General features: G+C 36.6%; 1 protein-coding gene across 1 annotated transcript in view; it reads right to left on the bottom strand.

Annotated features, from left to right (window-relative positions):
• Nucleotides 1-2,376: 2,376 nt before the first annotated feature.
• The window catches only part of LOC109859950 (protein vestigial), a 27,607-nt gene continuing 5,374 nt past the window's right edge, over nt 2,377-24,609 (bottom strand). Inside the window, exons 2-6 of the mRNA XM_020438708.1 lie at nt 21,146-21,356; nt 20,887-21,045; nt 15,871-15,994; nt 13,247-13,473; nt 2,377-2,951 (exon numbers count right to left, since the gene is read on the bottom strand). Coding sequence (XP_020294297.1) covers nt 2,905-2,951; nt 13,247-13,473; nt 15,871-15,994; nt 20,887-21,045; nt 21,146-21,356 — 768 coding nt within the window. The 3' untranslated portion in view covers nt 2,377-2,904. The remainder of the gene's footprint in view (nt 2,952-13,246; nt 13,474-15,870; nt 15,995-20,886; nt 21,046-21,145; nt 21,357-24,609) is intronic.

Here is a 24,609-nt window from a genome sequence, read left to right as displayed (position 1 = left end):
TATATATTGTTTAGTTTTTGTTTTTCTTGACGATGTATAAACTCCACGTTTCCACATTCGACGATTCCACTTCCGCGAAACATAAGTCGGAAAAATTTTTATTTATGAAAAAAAAATTAATTAAATAAATAGAGAAAATATCGAGAGGGAAAAAAAACAAAGAACTATTTTGTTAACTACTTAAACGCGAAGAATTTCAAACAGCTTTTTTAACTTTGCATTTGTTACAAAATAATATAATTTTTGCCTGAAGATAGTTTTTTCGAGTTTGAACCGTGTTAGGTATATATATATATATAAATAACACTAACGCGGTTCAAAACTCGTTATCAGAAATTCTGATGACACACCACGAAAGCGTCAGAATAATTTTTACTTCGTTTTATTGACATATACAAGAATACTACTATACATTCTGTGCGATTAACACACATCCACATATTAAGAGACAATAAAAACCAGAAAACTCAGCATCTTGCTATTCTTCATGTGGGTCTCATGTGGTTTCCTCTCGAGTTTTTCCGCGTCTAGTCTCGGGGCATATGTACGATTACGTAAAGAAAACACGGGAATTATACGAAGTGGTAGAAGAAGAAACGAAACAGACTGATTTATGTTGGAGCGATGTTCCGACCAAAGTCAACCGACATTAAACTGCCGAATTTAACGCGATATATTTTACAAGACACATATGTAATCATTGTACAGCGCGCGTAATCGTTACTACATACAATAAATAAAAATATTGGAGCAACAGTATATATATTTTGTAAAATATTATTACTTGCGTTTATATGTGTGTGTGAATTTTTGTGCATATATAAATAACATATATAAGCACATATATAATTATTAATTAATATATTAATAGTAAATTTTTATATAATATATATTACACTGTGTGTGTGTGTGTGTGTGTTAAATTTAACACATACATATATAGAATTATACAACGTAAAAGAATATCTACATTTTTCGCGTTTAGAAAAAGAGAGAAATATGTTTTTACAAAAAATTGAAATACACAAATAAAATTGATTTTACTGTAACAGAATCGTTCGAAAGTTTTTTTCTCATTTTGATATATAATCTCGTATCTCGCTATAAGTAATGTCCGATAAAAACTTATGGTAGTAATAACTTACTAAACGCCATTTATCCTGCGGAAGAGCGGACTACAAACATATGTTTTACACGTGATAACGTGTTGCGCGTCGATCATCTGTGCGTTTTCTCCTCGCTCGAAGTGGCGAAGTTAATTGCTCGTTTTCTCATCTCGTTAGCGTTACTTCCGCCCGGAAAATAAATGCACAAGACCACGTGTTACGAGCTTAAATTAATGCTCTCGAGTTATTACAGCGTATCGTAATAAAACATCGAGTTTTCTCTGAAATTTAAATAGACAAAAAAGGGAATTTAAATAGACAAAATGATATTTATATTATTTTTTGTTTTCGTCAATATAAAGATGATTTATTTGCAGAAAAACATTGAATAAAAGCACGTGAAGAAACTTTCGGTTTTTTTTTTACATTTTCAATAAAAGTTTTTTGCTTGTGAAACTCGAACACACAAAAATTTTATTTGCCACACAATAGAAATTATTTTCCGTATAACTTTTTTTTAGGTACATTTACAATTGACAAAAAGATACTCAAAAATTATATCCAAAAACATGATCGACATAAAAATCCAAAATATAAACTGACAAAATCCAAAAAAAAACGCACATAAATGTTTGAAAATTTGGAAAAAATTGGAATTTGTTTTTTGAAAAAAAAAAAAAAATAATCGATGGTTTATAGAGAGAGAAGAGCAATGTATGCTATGTGAAATGTTTATTTATAACAATTAAACGGGCCATCCATAATATTTATTGGATACGACGTATTTAATATAGGTGTAACACGGTGTAACACATAATTACTAAAACGGATAAAGTAGCGGGAGAAAGGATAGGGAGAGATGAAAAGATAAAATGCGAGAGAGGATACAGTCACGGGTATAAAGAACGATATAGAGTTGCGACTTGGATAATAACTTTAATTTGCTAATTCTCATGGAGATTTCAGAATATCTGCAGCGCCATTATTTGTGATACATTAACGATGATGGTGATGATGATGGTAGTGATAATAATAATAATAATTAATTAAGTAATAATAATAATAATAATAATAATACATTTGTATATGGCAAGATTTCATTGGTCAATAAATACTTCACTTAAGTTGACAAATAAATTCACCAAATAATTTATATCCTACAGATTTATTCTTATAAATCTGTTTCCTATATAAATTTCTATCCATTTGTTTTAAAGAAAATCTTATTCTTTTTAGAAATAAATAAATATCAAAAATTTGCTCTCAAAATCTCAAAAATTTGCACTTTATATTTTTTATGTATTTGCGTATTAAATTAATAAGGACGAGCTACGTAATATTACGTAATATTCAATCGTGTTATTAAGTGTCAATTATTTGGAAAATTTAGATGTATTTTTTTCGACGTATTCTAAATCGTACTACTCTATTGTATCCAGCTGCAGACAATTCTCGGTCGCACATTCTCTCACACGACCAATTTTCTTTTTACCGTCAAACAGCAGTCACCATAAAGGTAATAGTGCGCGCAAGTAATTCGTCTCTAATACTATCTGTTTTTTTTCTTTTTTCTTTTTTTTTTTGCGTTAATAATATTCTTAAAATATGTAGGTATCACTATTGTATGTACACGTGTGTGGGTAACGACGAACAATTCGGTCGTCGTTTTCGCTTAATAAAAGTTCACGCGCCTCTTCGTTCAGTTTCGCACTAATTGAGTTTTCATTCAATCAAAAAAAACGAAGAGTCGTTCAGTCGTTCTCTGACTTTAAGAAAACCGCATGACTCCTGCTCGATCCTAGAACCAATAGAGGTCCTTGGAATCCTGGACTTGAGATTCGAGTCCTGTAACACACAAAAAGAAGAACGCGTTAATTATAAAAACGGCTTGTTATAAAAACAACTTTACTCATTTAAATATTTGTTAATACCTTTGAGCCTTTTTTGTTTGCAATTTAAAATTTACGTTTTATGATTCTATTACACATGTGTATGTAACAATTATCAGATTTTTTTTTAATGATGCTAGAATTGTTGAAGAAAAATTAAATAATCGTTAAAATAAAAAGATATCAATTTCTCGCATCTCTATAATAAGATTCTGAACAAAATTGGTGTGCAAGGATTCCGAACTTTATAAATGTAATGCGAGTGGTTGGCTTTGGTTGAAAACTTATTTCGATCCGAAAAGAGAAGATCTCTTTATATTCGTTGCTCGAAATTATTTATCGGCAGTTACAACAAAAGGGGAGACAACATTATGACGGATGCGAAGGTGCAGAACTGATGATGGCACCCGCTGAGCAACACGAACGGACAAACGAACGGTTAGACAGATAGGATCTGATGTCAACGAGATCAGTCAGTTAAGATCTCATGTTCCGTGCGGCTGAATTTATTTGTTATCTCGATATAGCAAAGGGTAGAGGATCAAGACGGATTATTGTCCACATCCTTCAAACCGTTCTGGGCATGCGCGAGGAGATGTGTGTTGTATATTATAATCAGTTATCGTATAGCAGATAACAAAAAAAAAAATATGTACAAACAAATATATTTAAAACATTTTTTTATTAGTTGATACAAAATATATTTTATAAAACGAAACGGAGTAAGACTTAAAACTGAAGAAACGTTTAAAAAATTCAGCAAAAACTTTACGAATATCTTTTGAATTTTTCTAATATTGTCTTAAACTGAAATAATTCTCCACACTGTAATTATCTCTACCGAGATAATTTTCTTTAAATACTTCTTGATCGAATGAAGATATCTCGAACTTGATTATCGCGACAACAGATCACTCGAGTCTTTCAATATCGCGAATCGCCAACACGTGTGTGCGATACGGGAGATTGAATTTCTTTCTAAAACGATACGCACGTGTTGACACGTGGACCACGTATCTACCTGCTTCAAAGTCAGCAACGTGCGACCTATATATTGGTACATCGCCATATTGGCTCGCGCACACATGTATAGATACACACACGCGAATGTATGTATACATACATACATTCGCGTGCGAACACAAAAGACTTGATCGACGGCGTTGCGTGGAACGCCAAGTATTATTTGATCGAGCGTCGCTGAGCTGGAAAATGATCGAGAGAAAGATATATATCATTGAATAGAAAGAAAAACAGTCCCTACACGTTATCACGATAAATTGACTGCGAAGAAAATACGTGTAATATATGATAAAATAAATTGCACACAACATAAAAAGAACACAATTATATTTGATATTTGATGCTTTCGCGGTGTGTAGTATTAACATACAAAGATGTTTTTTCGGGTTTGAACCGCGTTAGTGTCATTTTTATACCGACGTTTCGTGAACATTACAGCTCACTTCATCAGGGTTTGAAGAGCAGCCTGATACTGTATCAGTATCAGGCTGCTCTTCAAGTATCAACCGCGTTAGTGTCATTTTTATACCGACGTTTCGTGAACATTACAGCTCACTTCATCAGGGTTTGAAGAGCAGCCTGATACTAGTATAATTATATGTTTTCGGCTTGTTGAATATTTAAATAAAAAGAATTAAACTGTGAAAATTGAACTGTGTAAAAAACTCTTTTTTTTTTTTAAATCTTAGAATTATAAAAGAATTGTACCCGAACATCTGGTGTTAGTTTGTTATTGCCATTTCCTTAATTCTTTTTATAAAAGGAATAAAATCGAGTCGAAATTTAGCGTCTACATTGTACCTCAATTTTTGAAAAAAGGAAATTTCGGACGTATAGCAGCGTCAAAGTAGCATCTACTTTTTTCTTACTCCTACTTTGAGCCTATCAGAGCCTGCAATGCGCAGTCTGATCTGAGAATTGAATCCTACTTTAAAACTTTAGCAGGAAAAAAGGAACTTTCGGACGTATAGCAGCGTCAAAGTAGGATCTACTCTCTCTCTTACTCCTACATAAAAAAAGAGGAATTGAGGTTCAATGTAGACGCTATAACTTTCGACTCGGGATAATTCTTACAAAATATATTACAATTAAAATATAATCAATTAATTTTTTTAGCAGAAATCAAATTTAAAAAATTAACAACGCGAAATTCAACCGGTCAATGAGAACCTACGCTGGATGTTCGTGCAAAATAAATAAATATGTACGCATATATATATATATATATATTTATATTTTCTTGTGTAAATTTTTACACATGAATTTGAATTGAAATATCAATTCGTGAATTCACACAAAATGTTGGATTTGCATCGCGTATATGAGAGAAATGCCCCGTTTATTCCTCTATTTAATTAAATTTATATTGCAAAACTTAAAAACAATCAAGTTTACACAAAAACAAACTATTCTTCGACACAATTGTTTATCTGATAAATTAAAATAATCAAAACCTCGCGCGTGATTTTGTTCATTTACTTTCTAAGATCGAATTTTTAGCAAGCATCACACCGTGGCGGATAAATTCTTCGCAATTTCTAGCGGAACATTTCGTTGGTTTCCTTGGTCTCGTGTATGCCTCGCTTCTTTGTCGGTAGGACTAAAGGAAATTCCTTCGTGCGGGATCTCTCGCAGTGCTCTTTGATATCCGCGATATTGAATGCTGAAGCATTCATAACAGGTGCGTCCGTCCGTAATTTTGTATCTGCCGATTTGTGTGTATGAGTTTGAGGTTTTCAAACGGAAACATCTTGTCGTGCATTTCTTCGCGAATACGATTCACGGCGCGCGCGATTAATGCGTTCTTTCTTTTTTTTTTCTTCCTTCGCTTCGATAGTTACGAAATCATAGTTCACGCACACATTACGCAATATATATAACTCGTGATTTTTCTCAAAAAAAATTTGTTAAATCTTCTTCAAAATTTTTCATCTTTCTCACAAATCTCATTCCATCGGCGAAATAAGAAATTCATTGAAAGTGAGAAAGAGACGGAGAAAACATGACAATCCATCGCGCATAACCACATACGCGATAATCCACATACGTCGCTTAATCTCCCACGTGAGCATCCTGATCGCCCGTTGTAATCCTGATGGCAGGACGGGGGTCTACCTAATTCAATACGTTTAATGCGACATCACGAATACCGAGTAATATGCACCATTGTCACCGTGTGTGTGGGGCGATTTATGTGACTCGCTTACGTACATGTACGCGCGTTTTCGTTGACGAAAATGCCGACGTCGACACAACAAGGGGCGGCCGGGAAAATGGCCGGGAGAGACAAGGGCTTGGTAAATGGTGTGTCGAATAACCCGAACAATATTGCCCGATGTGTTTGTCATATTATCCCCTTGCGAAAGTCACCGCCTGTTTATGGCGGTGATATTTGCGGCAAAGAGGTGAGGCAAAGAGAAAAAATATTCATATTCCGAAATCGAGATTTTATAACGGCGAAAGATATAGTTTACCGATCGTACACAGTTCTCAAATATTCATCCTCGGACGTCGAGAAATAAATAACATACTTGTAAGATTTTTATTTTCTCAGGCAGTTAAAATAGTTTTTCACAAAATAGTTTATTTTCATACATGATGATCTTCTATACGGAAACAAGTGATGATCTTATATGTATATATCTTACATACGTATATAAAAGATATATAACAAATATGACATCCCGAGTCGAAATTTAGCGTCCACATTGAACCTCAATTTTTGAAAAAAGGAAATTTCGGACGTATAGCAGCGTCAAAGTAGCATCTACTTTTTTTCTTAATTCTACTTTGAGCCTATTTTGAGCCTATCAGAGCCTGTAATGCGCAGTCTGATCTGAGAATTGAACTCTACTTTAAAACTTTAGCAGGAAAAAATGAAATTTCGGACGTATAGCAGCGTCAAAGTAGGATCTACTTTCTCTCTTACTCCTCCATAAAAAAAGAGGAATTGAGGTTCAATGTAACCGCTAAATTTCAACTCGGATCCTCTATAAGTTTGGAAACACCCCGAGTCGAAATTTAAACCCTACTTTACAAGAAAAAAGGAAATTTCGGACGTAAGCAGCGTCAAAGTAGCATCTACTTTTTTTCTTACTCCTACTTTGAGCCTATCAGAGCCTGCGATGCGCAGTCTGATCTAAGAATTGAACCCTACTTTAAAACTTTAGCGTGAAAAAAGGAAATTTCGGACGTATAGCAGCGTCAAAGTAGGATCTACTTTCTCTCTTACTCCTACATAAAAAAAGAAAAATTGAGGTTCAATGTAGACGCTAAGTTTCGACTCGGAACTTTACGTTTTACAGGCAAACAATCGCGTGACACAGCGATCTGTGCATGTTTTTGGTTTAGATACATCATAAGACGTCTGAAATAATGATAATTTTTATCTAGGACACTTGTAAGCTTATATATGCCGAAAATATATATCGGATAATCATTTCGTGACATCAAAAGGATTCAGAGAGTAAATATCGCGCTCTAGTTTATTGTTCGTCTATTGTTTACTTGTTTTGCGATTATTTATTTTTAATACTTGTTGTAGCTTTTACAATTTTTACGGAGTCTGAAATCAACCCACGACTTAATTGACCACTTTTAGAAAGAAAAACAGAAATTATATTTCAACAACTTCAAACAATGTGGTGTTTCTTTGTATTTTACAACGCGAACAGGATGCCACTAAACAAATTGACATATTTTCGGCATACAGAAGCTTAGAAGTGTCCTAGATAAAAATGTTTATCATCATTTAGACGTTTTACAATGTATTCAAACCGAAAACATGCACAAATCGCTTATGCGATTGTTTGCCTGTTTAAACATAGGGTGTTTCCAAATTTGTGGAGGGTACTGTATATGTCTAAATAAACTTTGCGTCCGAAATCTATATAAGACTCTCTTATTTCCATTAAAAAAAAGCAATTTAGCCTCTTCTGTCCCTCACTTTTGAGGGAGGTAATTCGGGAAGATATAGTCATTTCGATAACAATATATATATTGTGTAATATTGCGTCCGGCATTAACGTCGACGATGCCGAAGATTTAGAGCTTTAATTTGTAATTAATAGCAGGCTCTCGCATCGGTGCATACGAGTTCGAGAGGGGAGGCGCTGGCCAAGCTTACAACGAGTTCAAGTATATTGAATTCCACAGACAACGAAGGGTCAGACCCTTTTCCCTATTGATAAGGGTCATCACAATGTTCGTCTCTTGCGCATATATCCCTCGTCGATGAAGGGATAGGCAAGGGGTCGAGTCTCTCCTCACTTTTTGCGCAGCTAGGGTGTTCGATTTAATTTAATCTCGATGCCCTTGTGTGTTTCCGCACATCATCGCACAGGTACGTTTTTTTTTTTTTTTTAACGCACGAAAGGTGATCTTTGCATTCAGTGAAATAAAAAAAAATGTGAGGAGTTAAACAAAAAATAATGATGAATCTTCAACCGATTCAAACTCTCAAACTTAATCATTCGATCTGTTGTTGCAGAGAGACTTGATGAATTTTGAAATCGCCGAAGTGTTTCGCTCTTCTTGATTCGCCAAAGTTAATATCCGGATACTTAAATATCCAACGCGAAGTACAACGGTTCGCTTTCACATGAAATATATATATGTTCACATTTTTTCTGTCTCTTGTATTTCTTGTGTAAAATTTTCGCAAGTATTTTTTTTTTTTTTTTTCAAGAAAACAACGCAATGCGGCGTTCTTAGACCAGAAAATAGCAAAATTCATGACGGACACAACAAGAGACTCAGAAGAGAAGACGTTGTCTTTTCGTGTGTTCACCAACGCGGCGAGCCATCTGGTTCGTTTCGTTCGCAGCAAAGCAGTTTGAGTTCGAGAGATCGATATAACCCACAGCCGCTCTCTCGACCACTCCCTCCGTTTGCAGGCTGACCAATCGAGGATGACTGGCCATCCCCGGCTCCTGGCTCGCGTCGGAGTCTCTCTCTCTTTTCCCTTCTTCTCGAGCAACGGTGAATTTACGTGACGTCACTGTGCGACGCCATTTTCGAGGCGCGTGCCAGAAAACGTGCAGAAACATCGACGGATTACGAGTCGCGCGAGAAGAATAATCTATAAAGAATGCCCTAGTGCCGAAAAGAAATTTATTACGACCGGGCGGGTGGCCCAGTTGGATCGTGCGAAAAAGTCTTTCAGTTTCGAAATCAATCGAAGACGTTTCGATTCGCGACATTTTCTCTCAAATTCTGAATCTCACGCGTCTTTGTATTATTTCTTAAAGCTTACAGTAATTCATTAACTATCACGGAAAAAAAAGATTTGCCAGAATAGAAAGAAATTAGTTACTATATGGCCAGCAGAAAAAACATTTGTTAAGTTTATTAAAATTTTTGTTTCGCCAAAACAAAACATTTTGTTGATGAAACAAACAATTTCGTAGGGTCAGCCATTTTTCTTGCTGGCCAGAATAATAGCAAAACTTTTTTTTTCCCGTGTACCAAATCATCTCCACTAATTTTTCTTCCATTTCTTACATTTTAATACATCATTCTAAGGTCTGATTACTTTTGAAGTACGCATGTTGACGTTCATTGATAACAAATCACGAATGGGATTCTATTCCTGAGAAATTTAGCGAGAATTTATCGCGTTTAAATAATTTGCAATTTGAAGTAATTTACTCCGCAATAAATATCGTCAATAATTGTCGGCCAATTCCTCGAGGGGCAAAGCTAACGTGACTGTTTTCCGTGAAGAAACATCAACAGAGCAAGCCGCAAAGTTAAGACAACTTGTAATGTCCCGCCGCAGGGAACGTCGCCATGTTAAGACACGGACGTGTGTGTGTGTGTGTATCATACTGCAGTAATTAGAATTTATTTCACATAATTGCCGCGCAAACCGCAACTCATGCGATTTAAGTTAATTTTGTACACAATTATGTAAGTACGTCAAGCGTTTAGTTACTATCGGAGAGAGCGAACCTAATCGGTTTGCGAAGAAGAGCGCCGTAATGGCGACACTTAAATTTAAACACCGGGGGCGATTGCGCGCGCTTCTCAACTCATTCTCGTTGATTCAACGTTGGTTTCGCTCTCTCTCTCTCTCTCTCTATTGTTTTCCCTCTGAAGAAACACGAACTTACACGCTAACAGGATTGAAATTTGATTTTTCAAATTGATAAAGAGAGAGAGAAAAAAGATCAAAGAAAAACGTTATTACGAAATTTTATACGCATTTGTTCTACGCAAATTTATTACACATTTATCTGTGTATATCAAGTTTGAAAAAAACCAATTGTAGAAATGAGTACGAATAAAAAAAATAACAAAACTTTCTCCATTTGTTTAAAAGTGTAGGATAAATTAATTCCTCGAGAGGCGATTCTCAGTCACCATTTAAATCGACAAAATTTGATATTCAGTGTTAGATCTTGCATATAACGTAAAAATACATAAAATATATTAAAATAAAATAGCTTTATTCGTTAATTCACGTGATGATGTATTTTTATGTCAATTGTAAAAAATTTTCATTAACTTCTTAGCAAAAAAGCTTCGAATTTCTTACTTTCCTAAAAACTTTCAAGTTCAAAGAGTTAAAAAGTAATGGCGAATTGAATATACTTGTATTTAAAAAAAAAATAATATGATAAAAATAATAATATCAGTTCCGAGCTTTTATACAACTTTGACGCTTAATCCTGTACTGTTTTAATTTGTTAGTGTGTGCAATTTAATTGAATTAAGGAATAATGAGACCATATTGTAACATGATGCGTAATTATTATTTTTTTGCATAATGATCAATTGACAAGAACTTCAAATAAAGTCGAAACGTTTTGACAAAGATTGTTTAAAACAAATTATTAGTGCAAAGGCTCCAAATAGCCAATTCCATTTAAATAAAAATAATATGAATTAATAATAAACAAGAAGAAGATTTCTTCTTTCATTCATTTGTTTAAAAAAAATATGATTTATAAGAAATTGAAGTCCTATCGTCTAAGTCTCATCGTTATTCGCGTCTTGTTTTTCTTTCGTTCATTTATTTGTAACTGTTAAAGAGACAAACTTATTCGACTCGTAAAAGTTTGTTTAAAAAAAATACAGGTTTTTAATTTGCAAAATATTTCCGTTAGGGCTTCTAAATATTATTTTTACACGCGCAAATTCTTTCTATTTTACACGAGAAATTAGATTTGCGACTTTTATCCCGTTAGAAGTTTCGCCGCTCGAGCGAGAGGGAAGCAGCAAGAGAGAAATGGCAGAGGGGTTGGATCTGGCGGAGGGATTTATTTTGCGGCATGATATTTGGCCTCGACGTATAGCAAAGCGAGGGTGCAAAATCGATACTAGACGTCCTCTCTCCCTTCTCGGGATGAATGTCACTATGTTTCCGTTCTTGGCAGCCATGCCTTTCGTCTAAGGAGACTGGAATTCTAGCCAACTAGAATTTTAACGGTCGCGAAAGATTGACAGAATTCAGTTAATCTAAAAATTTGCGCGAGAAATAAAAATACTTAACATAAGAATTTCATAGTGTCGCGCGCTCCCCACAGCCTGAGGAATGATAAACTTGAAAAAAAAAAATGTGACAAGTTTCGAAAGAAAAATTATTTGTCAAAAATATGTACACGAGAGTTGTACAGAATTTAAGAGAAATTAATTAGCAATTAAAAAGGGACAAAAGAGAGATAATGTGATTCCGAATAAAAGTCAAAAAGAAGATAGAAAACGACAAAAAGAAATCCGGTTAGAGAGAATAACAAAAGCAACAAAAAACTTTCAAGTATATATATCGATCGAAATCCGAGAAATTTTCGTGGCTAAATTGTGCTATTGCATCAAGATGAACGGAAGGCGTGCGAGTTGCACCCGGATGCAGACAGATGGGAGTGGTCTCCGTAATCACGATGGGCGTGGTTTTTCACAGCTGCTTGCTGCAGCTGCACATCCCCCGCGGAACGCACCTAAACCCTGACTGAAAATTTTGTCACTTTTAACGAGAAATATATTAATTCGCGCTTCACTTCGATAAGAATGTGATATAATTGGAGTAAATATTTTTCCAAGATACGTGTACATGTTGTTATTCGTGTGTAATATTCTATGTAATATTTATATAAATTATCTATATTTATATAATTAATCTCGTTATTGATTTACTGACGCACATTATCTACTCACACATTGTACCGCACATTGTTAATCCGTATTTTTACAAGAAATTTGAAATTACATAACAATACGCGAGCCATGTTTTTTAATAATACAGTATTTATATTTGTTTAAACATGCGTACGCGCAAAAATTTTGGTGACATTTTGGTTTAAAAGCAAACACCTTTAATAAGGTGTATAATATCTCAGAAATTGAAGAAAAGCGCCATTTTTCTGTGCCGCATAATTTAACGCTATTTTTTCTGCTTCGCATAATTCACCGACAGAGAACAACGCGGCCGCGTTCAGGGAACAAGAATGCGAGCGGCGGGATCCTCTCCTGACTGCGGCAGGAGCAAGATGTTTTGCGAACACACATCCGCGGCTTTTTGTCCTGCGAACGATTTCGGTAGGTAAACGCCGAGTTGTGAAGGAAGACGCTGGCACGGGGTAGAGAGATCGCGACTCCCATTAAGCTCTTATTAATTGCGAGCATCTGAGGGACCGATCTTTCTTGCGCTACCTGCGCGCCATTCCGTTGACCAAGCCAGAGCTTGTCCCGCTGTCGTTCGACACAGTTAGGACACGACAGGATCTTTGATCCGCCGTCGATATGCCGACAACTCGTATATATATATATATACGCGAGAGTATATATCAGATAAAATAATGCGAATTGTAATGACGTGATAAATTAGAAATAAATGAGAAATTACGTGAGTGTTTTTTTTTTTTTTTTTTTGAAAAGAACTTCGAATTGAACTCTTTTGTTAAGTAATATAACAAAAAGTGTCTAAACTTTTTCCCTCTCTCTAATCGAAAGTACTTTACATTTTTGTGTCAAGAGTATTGATACAATTTGTAGATTTTGCCAAAAGATAAGATTATTATGACAGTTATTATTGATTATAAATATTGTTTCGTGAACTTAATGTTGTTAATGTTGTTAATGAGTTTGAAGATAAATATAATAAAATGATGATGTGTGTTTTTTTAAGTACACATATATATAGACGTCTGTATATTGAAAAAACGGATTTCGTAGAAGTTGACGCGCCGTTGTTGAAACCCCCAAAAATGAAAAAGTCTACTTACTTACCGGAGAGGGGTGCATAGTGGCCGTGAGGGTAGGGCGGCGCCGAAGACGCGTCGACGAGAGACTGCGACGGCGTCGCCGACGTCCACTCCTTGTAGGATGCCGCGGCGTGCGCGTGATGCGCCGCGTGATGAGACGTATGGTGGCCGAGGCCGCGTGCACCACCCAGCAGAAGGCCACCGTAGCTCGCCGCCGCCGCCATATTGTGGTGATGATACTCGTGCACAGCCCTAATATAAATAGCAAATACATGCGGCAATTTTTGCGAAATGTGAAAATAATCAAGACACAGTAGTAGCGAATGCAAGTCTTGTCTCTTGAGCATCGCGAGCGCGATATATAATTTTTGTTTAACAACACAATAAGACCAATAAGCCGTTGTAATCCACAGGTGTAGGGGGTACACAGATAATAAGCAATAAAAAAACACAATTACATCACGACTGTTACATGGTATGTTTATAACTGTACATTTGTGTTGTCATTTTGATGCGATTGTAAATATCAAAAATCGATTTCAACTCTTATCATTTATCTCTAATCATTTTTTATTGCAGTCTGGCTGAAGACGATCGCAAAAATATATCGATCGAAACGTTCCGGTTTGTTTGAAGAACACAAATTGTATTTTTTATTGCTTATTACCTGTGTACCACCTGTGGATTACAACGGCTTGTTGGTCTTATTGTGTTGTTAAATTTATTATTAGCCGTTTATATATATATTTTTGTTTAATTATATTATATTTTTGTGTCGAAAATAATCATTTATCAATACAGTTAACATTTTGATACGTAAAAAGAAACTATTACGTATAAATGTAAATAAAGATATATTTATGTGTTACCACATACTTATTCAATTAAATTAGCATCGCATTTCTCTCGGCGTGCCAACATGGTTGCCTTGATCACAATATATAATTTGACGCGTGTAAATATAAACGAGGCACAAAGTAGCACAAGAGATGCAATACATATACATATACATATATACATATAGTTGTTAAAAATAAGATTACAAATTATAAAAACGCCGAAGTAACAATTCTAACTAATGTAAAACGGAGTAAAGGAGAGAAGAAAGAAAAAGAAGAAAATCGGATAAGAAGAAGAAGAAGAAAGATAGTGTGTATGCGGTTTAAAAAGCAAAAAAAGAAGAGTAGGAACATGTGAAAAATACTGAAAACTGTCAGGAGCAGGTAACGCCGAGATCTTTAGCACTGATCTGGCCGCGGCTACTCGTATAAATTATGAGTCTGTCACCGTCGCCGTAGGAAGAGAACGAAAGGTATCGGCGACTTCTTTTTTCTTTTTTCTCCAACTCTTCTTTTTTTTCTTGCTTCAATTTCTCTCTTTCCCGTCCCGTTCCCACGTGTGGCGCGTAACTCTTTTTTAAACTCTATCGTGGTTTTTAATCATATAAAAATTTGCGAACACAATGGTTATTGTTTGCTCTTTAAATCACACGCAACGCTCTACGGAAGATTTTGTTGATTGAAGAACGCAAATTCGTGACAAAAATCTATGTAAGAACCGAGAATTGTAAAATTTGACGCGCACACGGACGAAAATCGTGTTTGAAAAATAAAAAGTTTTAAGTTTCAATAATTAAGCCAAAGTTACGTGGATGAACCCGCGAGTCGAAATTTACCGTCTACATTGAACCACAATTCCTCTTTTTTTATGTAGGAGTAAGAGAGAAAGTACACCGAAAAAATTGTATTCTCTTATTTTGAGGATATCCCACTTACTTTAAGTATATTTTATACTAAAATAGGCGCCAAGAAGAGTTTCTTATTTTAAGAGCAAAATCCTCTAAATAGTAATATTGATAAGAATATATACTGATTAGAATATATAAAGCCTCTATGGAAAAACATATATATCTCACTATCGAAAAAGACTATATTCTTAAATTAAGAATATATTCTTGAATAAAGAATATATTCTTAATTTCAGAAGAATATCATCTAAAATCTTTAAGAAGATTTTTTAAGTATAAAATCTTCTACTTACGAGAATATAATTTTTTCGGTGTAGATCCTACTTTGACGCTGCTATGACGTCCGAAATTTCCTTTTTTCCCGCTAAAGTTTTAAAGTAGGATTCAATTCTCAGCTCAGACTGCGCATTGCAGTCTCTGATAGGCTCAAAATAGGCTCCGATAGACTCAAAGTAGGAGTAAGAAAAAAAGTAGATGCTACTTGACGCTGCTATGACGTCCGAAATTTCCTTTTTTTCAAAAATTGAGGTTCAATGTGGACGCTAAATTTCGACTCGGGTAAGTCCGTACTATGATAACGCGTTCGTTAGAAACTTTCCAACTGGAATTAATTCGGTTTCACGGCGATATAGTTGAACGATAGAGTTACACGTATTTGTAACTCTCTCGCGGCGACACACGCGTGTTTAAGAATCAATGAGACGTGAACGCGGGCGCCTACATTTCATCGCGCGATAATCCGCTAGGAATGCTGATTAAAAGGCGAAGATAGGAAAAAAAAAACCAAAAAAAAAAAGAAGAATGCTCTTTACGCAAAATGAAGAAACGCGAGATGAAGGGAGGAAAAACAAAAAATCAACGAGAGAGAGAGAGAGCTTACAACACTGATTGGTAACACTGACCTGTGGTGATACTGCGGGTAATGTGGATGCCACGGATCCGTTGGGTACTCGTAGACATCACCGGGATGCTGACTATTCCAAAAGGAAGGAGGAAAATTCCTCATGGACATGGGGGAGATATTTTCTGCAATGAAAAAGAAGACACACAGTGTTTCGGCGCAGTGTTTGCGCGCACGTGCGCGGGATTTTTCAACGGCTCGCTGATAACGCGCGCTTACGAAAAAAGAAGTTCTTTTTTTTTTTTTTTATTTCATTTTATTCCTCTCGTAAAAATTACCCGTCACTTAACTCGCGTTGACGCGAATATCTTTGACGCGTGATTGCTAAGCGCGTTAAAAAAAAAAAACGTTCAAAACGAGATATAGCGAGATCGATCGAGTCAAATACGCGGTGTCGATTACGCGCGCGCGTGTGTGCGAATATATTCTTTTTTTCTCTGAAAATAAGATAATCTTTTGAAATTAAGAAAATCTTTCGTGTGAAGAAACACGTATGTAGGTGTACCTAACCGATGATTCTTAAGTGATATCGATTCCATCGAATTTTACTTTGACGTTTCTTTCCACAATATGTGAGAGACCAATTTTTCCTCGGAAAACGAGTTTCTCTCACGAGCGAGTCACGCTTCTACCAGAAACTTGTATCTTTCTCTTTCTCTTTCTCTTTCCATCTGTCTAACAAGATAAACAACATCGGTGTTCGACTAAATCATCGTAGTTTGTAACGGTATGGAGTAAATTAGCAGCCGGTACGCTTCTCCTGGCCTAAGATAATCGAAGTGGTTTAGTTGGGAGATGAAATCGCACGGGGAGAGAATTGAAGGGCATAAATCGTGTGTATATACCGCGCGAGGTCGACCTCGCGTTTGGTCCACAACTTTCGTGGCGCGCGTTCCGATTGGTCACGGGGTTGTTTTAAAGAAAATAAATAAAAAAAAAAAAAAAAACAGAAGAAGAAAAAGATGGAAAGAGGAAAGAATCTAACGCGAGCGAGGACCGCGCGGAAAGGATTGCGGGAAGATACACGACAAGCTTCTGGCTTCAGAGTGGCCGCTTGTAAAACAACCGAGCGGTGCCCTTCTGCCTCTTTCGCCGATTCGATCCCTCGTGGTATTCTGACTCGCCCGTTCACCGAGATTCTCCCAGGTCCCCGTGGGAACCGCACGGGGAATATTTTAATAAAGCTTTTGCTTAGTCATTATCTTCTCAATTCATTTATTATTGCGCAATTATCTAAAATAATGTAACAATTAATATATCCGTTCGATGTATCGTCAAAATCGAACACGTTGTTATTGCATAATTGTTTGTAGAATGAGAGCTTCGCGTAAGCTGTTAGCGAATACATCAATATCTTTTAAATTAAATTAAATATTAAAAAAAAAAAAAAATGATTTTTGTTTGATATTTTTTCATTTTATAAAAAGCAAAACACAATTTGTAAAAGTTAAAGTTTTGGATTTTTTTTAAATACCAATATTGTTTTCTCTCGCTAGCTGAGAAGTCAAGTGTAAAAATTTTTTTGAAAAACTCTATATGCCATAATTTAATCACGAATATGATTCTTAATCATCAGAGACATCACGGATATTACCGGAAACTCTGCTCGTGGGATTGTTTGAGACTCCGTCTTTCTCTTCCTGCGTTTAGTATCTTTTACCTGTGTCTCAGAGTTCGCCGACTGTCCTTTATTTATTAACGCAATTAAAGAAACAGAGTGTCGGCTGTCTGCGGCCGGCTTTCTTCTTTGTCGGTGCCGCGAAACAGAGAGACAGAGAGAGAGAGAGAGAGAGAGAGATAGAGTCCGTTCTAGGTGAAGGAGAAAGGAGAAAGCAAAGAATTGTTGAAATCTGTTTTGTTAATAAGTATCCATGTGTGTGTGTGTGTTTTTTTTCAGAATTTCATAAAACGCCGACAATTTAATCAGATGTTTTGCAAATCTAATTTTATGATTGCACTTTATTATTAGTGCTTGCTTTTTATCGTGATTAGCACATGAGAGATTAGATCGGAATCCGGTCAACTAGAAATTGATCAACGAAGTATACCTACTTTGAACTTTTCGCGCTCGTAAATATTCGAGAAATGTAAAATTATCTTGTTAATTATCGGGTTTAGAGCTAATAAAAAGGTTGTTACAATTTTATACTCGAAATTTAATGTATTTTCTAACCGTAGTATAAAAAATATAGTACGGTCAACTTTATACTTTTTTATTTTATTTCAACTTTATTATATTTCCACACGTGATATTTGCGCGTCTCCCTTCACGTATAAATTGCGTTGTAATTAAATTAACATACACGTAAGTTTTTTTCTTTTATTATTTATTCTACAACGCAACAAACTGCTCATGGTGTCGCCGATTCCGTTAAATTATATCACAGTATAAAAAAATAATTAAAAAATTCTCCTGCACATATTCCCACACGGAAAAAAAAAGTTTTTCTATTATATGGTTAACGCAAGAAAAATGGTCGACTCTACAAAATTTTTGGTTTCATCAACAAAATGTTTTGTTGGCAAACCAAAATTTTAATAAACTTAACAAATGTTTTTTTGCCGGCTATATAGCAATTTCTTGCTAGTCTGGCAAATCTTTTTTTTCCGTGCACTAGCGCAAATATGGAGAGTTGACTGTACATTCCATTTGAAAAAAACCCACAAGTTAAACCTTAAAATCTCCGAAACACTTCTACCTAAAAAAAGTACATATATTATGTAATAATTCCTTTAAACTCAGCTTTTCTCGAGTCGAAATTTAGCGTCTACATTGAATCTCAATTCCTCTTTTTTTATGTAGGAGCAAGAGAGAAAGTAGATCCTACTTTGACGCTGCTGTACGTCCGAAATTTCTTTTTCTCCTGCTAAAATTTTAAAGTAGGATTTTCAATTCTCAGATCAGACTGCGCATTGCAGGCTCTGATAGGCTCAAAATAGGCTCCGATAGGCTCAAAGTAGGAGTAAAAAAAAAAGTAGATGCTACTTTGACGCTACTTTGACGTCCGAAATTTCCTTCTTTAAAAATTGAAGTTCAATGTAGACGCTAAATTTCGACTCGGGTTGTATGTAACCAGTTTTTATACAACGCATAACGTTGAAGTTATTCAAAGTGTGCAAATCGGATGCACACGTTCTTAATAGAGTTATGTATGCAATTTAAATAATGATAAACTTGTAGCACCACGTACATAAAATACGTTGGTATCAAAATTACGAATTAAACACTATACGCTTACATGTCTTCGTACAATGGAATTTCCCCCTCCCCCCCAAAAAAAAGACAAACTTCGTTTTTAATTACTTTATTTTTTCTAATTTTAAAAGTAATTCTTTCCAGCCACATCCCCTCTTTGTTTTGGCAATGAGCGCATTTAGACTCAAAGTCGTTCAATCCTTGTACGTACGTTACTCGGCATTCCGCGGCTAAAACTGTCTCCTGCGACGTCGGCTTTTCGCTCTCTCCTCTCCTTCCTTCTGCCCCACAATATCTTTCCTCGGTCCTCCTCCGCCATCCCTCTCTCTTCCCTCTTTTCCCCAACAAGAAGCTCTTAATTTACCTTTTGTACGAGCACGTTCGCGGGAAGTAAACGCGCAGCACTAGCCGAGAGGTAGAGAAGGAACGAAGAGAGTATAAGGAAAAGAAGGGAGGGGTGAGGCGTAACAATTAGGCTGTGTTGTCTTGAATTCTAAGCAGGCTACTGAACTGATCCTCGGCACCGTGGCCGGGATAAATACGGCCTTAAACGACACCGATATAGACGAGCTTGCCGATTGCTTGCCAAACTCGCTCGCGTGCTCGCTGACAATCTTCTCTCCCTCTCCACTCCCGTATTCTATTCGCTTATTCTCTCTCTTGCGTTGTGTCGTGATGTTTCACTCCGTCCTTTTCTTCCCGTCTTCTCTGTCCTAACCACGTTTTAAATCGACGCGAGTACGAGCTACAATTGTCACGAGGCTTGTTAGCATTGTCGCCAGCTAATGGCGTGCTTTATTACCCCCGTCTCGGAAATGCTTTGACGTCGATCTCGACTTCATCGAGATCGAAAGAAGCGACAAAATCTCTCTTTCGGGATTTATCTCATAAATATACTTCGCTAATTAATAATTTAATAATTACACTATCCCGAGTCGAAATTTAGCGTCTACATTGAACCTCAATTTTTGAAAAAAGGAAATTTCGGACGTATAGCAGCGTCGAAGTAGCATCTACTTTTTTTCTTACTCCTACTTTGAGCTTATCAGAGCCTATTTTGAGCTTATCAGAGCCTGCAATGCGCAGTCTGATCTGAGAATTAAATCCTACTTTAAAACTTTAGCAGGAAAAAAGGAACTTTCGGACGCGCGTATAGCAGCGTCAAAGTAGCATCTACTTTTTTTCTTAATTCTACTTTGAGCCTATCAGAGCCTATTTTAAGCCTATCAGAGCCTGCAATGCGCAGTCTGATGTAAGAATTGAACCCTACTTTAAAACTGTAGCAGGAAAAAAGAAAATTTCGGACGTACAGCAGCGTCAAAGTAGCATCTACTTTTTTCTTACTCCTACTTTGAGCCTATCAGAGCCTATTTTGAGCCTATCAGAGCCTGCAATGAGCAGTCTAATCTGAGAATTGAATTCTTTAAAACTTTAGCAGGAAAAAAGGAACTTTCGGACGTATAGCAGCGACAAAGTAGCATCTACTTTTTTTCTTACTCCTACTTTGAGCCTATCAGAGCTTATTTTGAGCCTATCAGAGCCTGCAATGCGCAGTCTGATCTGAGAATTGAATCCTACTTTAAAACTTTAGCGGGAAAAAAGAAAATTTCGGACGTATAGCAGCGTCAAAGTAGGATCTACTTTCTCTCTTACTCCTACATAAAAAAAGAAGAATTGAGGTTCAATGTAGACGCTAAATTTCGACTCGGGATGTTGTAATTATTATTATATTATATATGTTTTCAAATAAAAAATGTTGCGTCCTTTCTTACGTTAGATGATTAAGAGAGATTTCTCGTGTTGAAAACGTATGAAACTAACCTTTTAATTTGTCGTGAGCAAGGGCTCTCTGAAAATGTTCTTCCACTTCTGATGCCGCGTCGCCTCGGTAATGCGTGAATACAACACAGTTCGCGTTAACGTACTGCGCTCTGCTCTCGCCGTCATCGGAATCCTCGGTGGTGGTTCCAGCAGCCACGCCTGCTCACGTCAATGTGAAAACACAAGCGTTACACATAAATAGAAGTTCAATAAAAAGGACACGTTGATTTAGATTGGGACGGGATGATCGATCCCCTACCGTCTGTCGATCTGTCATCGTCCAGTGTTCGTGAAGGTTGCGAGCTGGTGGTGGCAAGGGGTGGTCGTGGTTGTGGGGTTGGCCTTGGGGACGCAGGACTAGGCGCGGATCCCACGGAACCCGCGCTGCTCGGCTGACCTTGAGGAACGCTTCCGCCAGCACCGCAGAGTTCAATACCGGCTGCTTCCAACGACCTTTGGTGAACATTTAACTGCAATAGAAAGCAAGCAACAAAATTATAACGACGGGAATACAGTAAAATTGATATTTTAACATATAAATAATTTTTTGCAAACAATTTGTTGTTTAATCGCTAACTGTGAGGAGGTTAACAATTCTTCGGTTAGCGCTCTTTAACAGCTAACTTATCACTTTTAATTTAAAACTATTATTAATTAACTTGTATAATTGGAAAAAAAGCACATCAGTGCGTATAATATGCATCGACGCTGTGTGTTCTATTCGCTCGAACGGTGATCCATATTTTTGTCGTACACGACTTCTCGTATCGTGTACTTGGTGTCTCGTGTAGAGATACGTCGTAGGATCTTGGTGCATTCGATTAAACCAAATTCTCGAGTGATAAATCAACGCGAATCAAGGAGACCAGTGTGGCCGACGATCGCATTACTCGCGTGGCGCAGTGATCGCGATGATAGGGCGACAAGAGAAATACGAGCGCGTAAATACCGGCGCGTTTTAACGGCGATAGCCGGGATTTTCCGCGTGACATCAAGGCCATGCGTTTTCTCGCGCTACAAAGGGAATGTCGACGACAGGAATAGCGATGGACGGCGACGACGACCCCATTGACTTCCTACATTGTCAACACACTTCGACAGAAGTGTCCATATAATCACCGATTCTTTTCCGATCGTAACATATCGCTTTTTGTGTGAAATAATGTGAATTGAAGCGAAACTTTATTTCATACAAATTCATATGTATGATGTCTCTATTGTCTAAAAGATTAATAGATATCTCATGTGTCGCACCACGCGCGATTTTTATGAATAAAGTTTCGCTTAATTAAGAAAGTATGTGTTTGATGTATTTCGCTTATATACATGTATATATATATATATCTATATCTATATCTATATATATATACACAGACAAAAAAGATTTGCTAGAATAGCAAGAAATTAGTTACTACATGGCCAGCAAAAAACCATTTGTTAAGTTTAGTAAAATTTTTGTTTTGCCAACAAAACATTTTGTTGATGAAACAAAAAATTTCGTAGGGTCAACCATTTTTTTTTGCTGACCATATAATAGCAAAACTTTTTTTTCCGTGTATATACGTAAAGATATATATTAAATATATATAAAAAATAACATAAAGTACAAATAATAAATTTAAATCTAAAATAGATTACAATTTTCATGTCACACATACACACATACATAATGTATCAGATAAAATTACTTCAAATTTATAATTGTTCATTGTAATACCCCTAAAATCGTCAGATTTAATTAGTTTCTCGATTCTGCGCTTATTAGAGCAAAATTGCGTATCGATGTCTAACAAATCACGGCGAATAGTATTTTTTTTTGTTTTTTTTTTCTGCTTTCCCAACGATGAGCCGAGTGTGTTTGGTTCGCTACCCCGCCTAACTAATTACGTGCATGCATCAACGATGCACGGAAATAAGCTGACGCTGATGTATGCGCCGCTTCGTCGGAAGGGTGTGCGGAAGGAGGCAATGAAGAAGAGAAAAAAAAAAGAAGGAATGACTACACCTCCGAGAGAGAGAAAGAGAGAGATGTTATCGTTATATACTCCAATAAACTCGGAGCCCGGCGTTTCATGATGCGGTAGTATATATGCACATCGCCATGATGTGAGCAAAGTGATGACGAGCGATGACCCGACGGAGTAGGCGTCGTCGACTGAAGGTATATATCCGTTGTCATCGTGCGGTCTTTGCAACTGCTGATTGGTAGACGGTTCGCGATGAAAGGCGGGAGAAGAGAGCTTTAAGCGCAGAGCTCACACCTACAAAATGTTGTCGGGGCAAATTAGCCCGTTCCGCGAAAGATTACGTCAGATATGCGCGCTATGTTGTACTTGTCGTAAAAATGATACAGAGCGAGAGTAATGGGTGTGTTATTTGATAAAAATGTGAATTTTTTTAATGGTAGCCGAATGGTAATCGCGCTACATTAATAACCGTGTTTAATAAACCCCTGACTATTAAAAGAAATTTGATCTTTCGACATGATGAAGCTCTCTGCCACATTTTTTTCTCTAGAGAAGTAAACTTACTTGAGCGAGAGACACAAATGCTGGATCGGCGGTGTAATAACTTAGCCATCACGATCGCCGGATTTATATTACTTTAAGTTAATTATTTTTTGTGATTTATTTCTCACAATTAAAAAATCTTAAAGAACAAACAAAGCGAAATAAAAAACAAATACGTATAAATTTCAAAAAACCGAATAAAAACAAAAATGATCGTTGTACATTTTGTAGAAAAATATATGTAAATATGCTTTTGTGGGAACTGTTTTGTTGTTGTTTTTTTTCTTTTTTTTTTTTTTTAATTTAAAACCTCCGTATCTCTCGATGGCCATCGATCGATTGAATTACGCCGCGTGAAATTCACCGTGCTCGCGAGAACGCGGGAGATTAAATCAAGGAGCCGCGGGTCTTCCATAGATTACCAGAGTAGAACATCCAACGCCGGTCGGCCGGACGACAATGTGGTAATTAATTGAAGCAAGATCGTCCCCGACAGTTTCTCTTCCTCTTTTGCTTTTTCTCCCCTTCGCTCCGCAACCAACGAGCAGCTCTAGTCAAGAGAGCTGCTCGCGGCCTTTCAAAGCATTCCAAAGCGCGAGTCTTCTACCCGTTCCTCTCTCTCTCTCTCTCTCCACCAGGCTCCGCTCGCTTCTTCTTCTTCTTGCCTTTTCTGCCCTCCTCCTTCTCCTCTTCCTCCTTCTCTTCCCTCCCCCGTACGTCGTTCTTCCCTGCGCCGGTGTCGAGTCATTTCACGAAAGGTCCCCGAGAAGAGGCCGCATCTTTATTTTTCTTTCTCTTTTGTCTTATAGATCTCCACCAGCGCCGTGGTGTGTCGTATATCGATTTTAGTTCTCACAAGTCGTAGCTTCTGATTCTCCGTCGATTCCCCGAGACTCTTTATGTTTTAATTTCGCTGAAATCGAGAGCTTTAAAGCGTAACGCGGCAGTCAGGTCTATGCCGCGTTTTTTTTTTTTTTTTCACGCATATATTTGCAAATTTTCAATTCCTTCAATTGTATTAACCCGAGTCGAAATTTAACGTCTACATTGAACCTCAATTTTTCTTTTTTTATGTAAGAGTAAGAGAGAAAGTAGATCCTATTTTGACGCTGCTGTACGTTCAAAATTTCCTTTCTTCCCGCTAAAGTTTTAAAGTAGGATTCAATTCTCAGATCAGACTGCGCATTGCAGGCTCTGATAGGCTCAAAATAGG

The sequence above is a fragment of the Pseudomyrmex gracilis genome, unplaced genomic scaffold (assembly GCF_002006095.1).
Source record: "Pseudomyrmex gracilis isolate BER0280 unplaced genomic scaffold, ASM200609v1 scaffold_306, whole genome shotgun sequence".
NCBI classification, from domain to species: domain Eukaryota; kingdom Metazoa; phylum Arthropoda; class Insecta; order Hymenoptera; family Formicidae; genus Pseudomyrmex; species Pseudomyrmex gracilis.
Note: the sequence above shows the minus strand (reverse complement) of the source record. Positions and strands in the feature narration are given on the sequence as shown.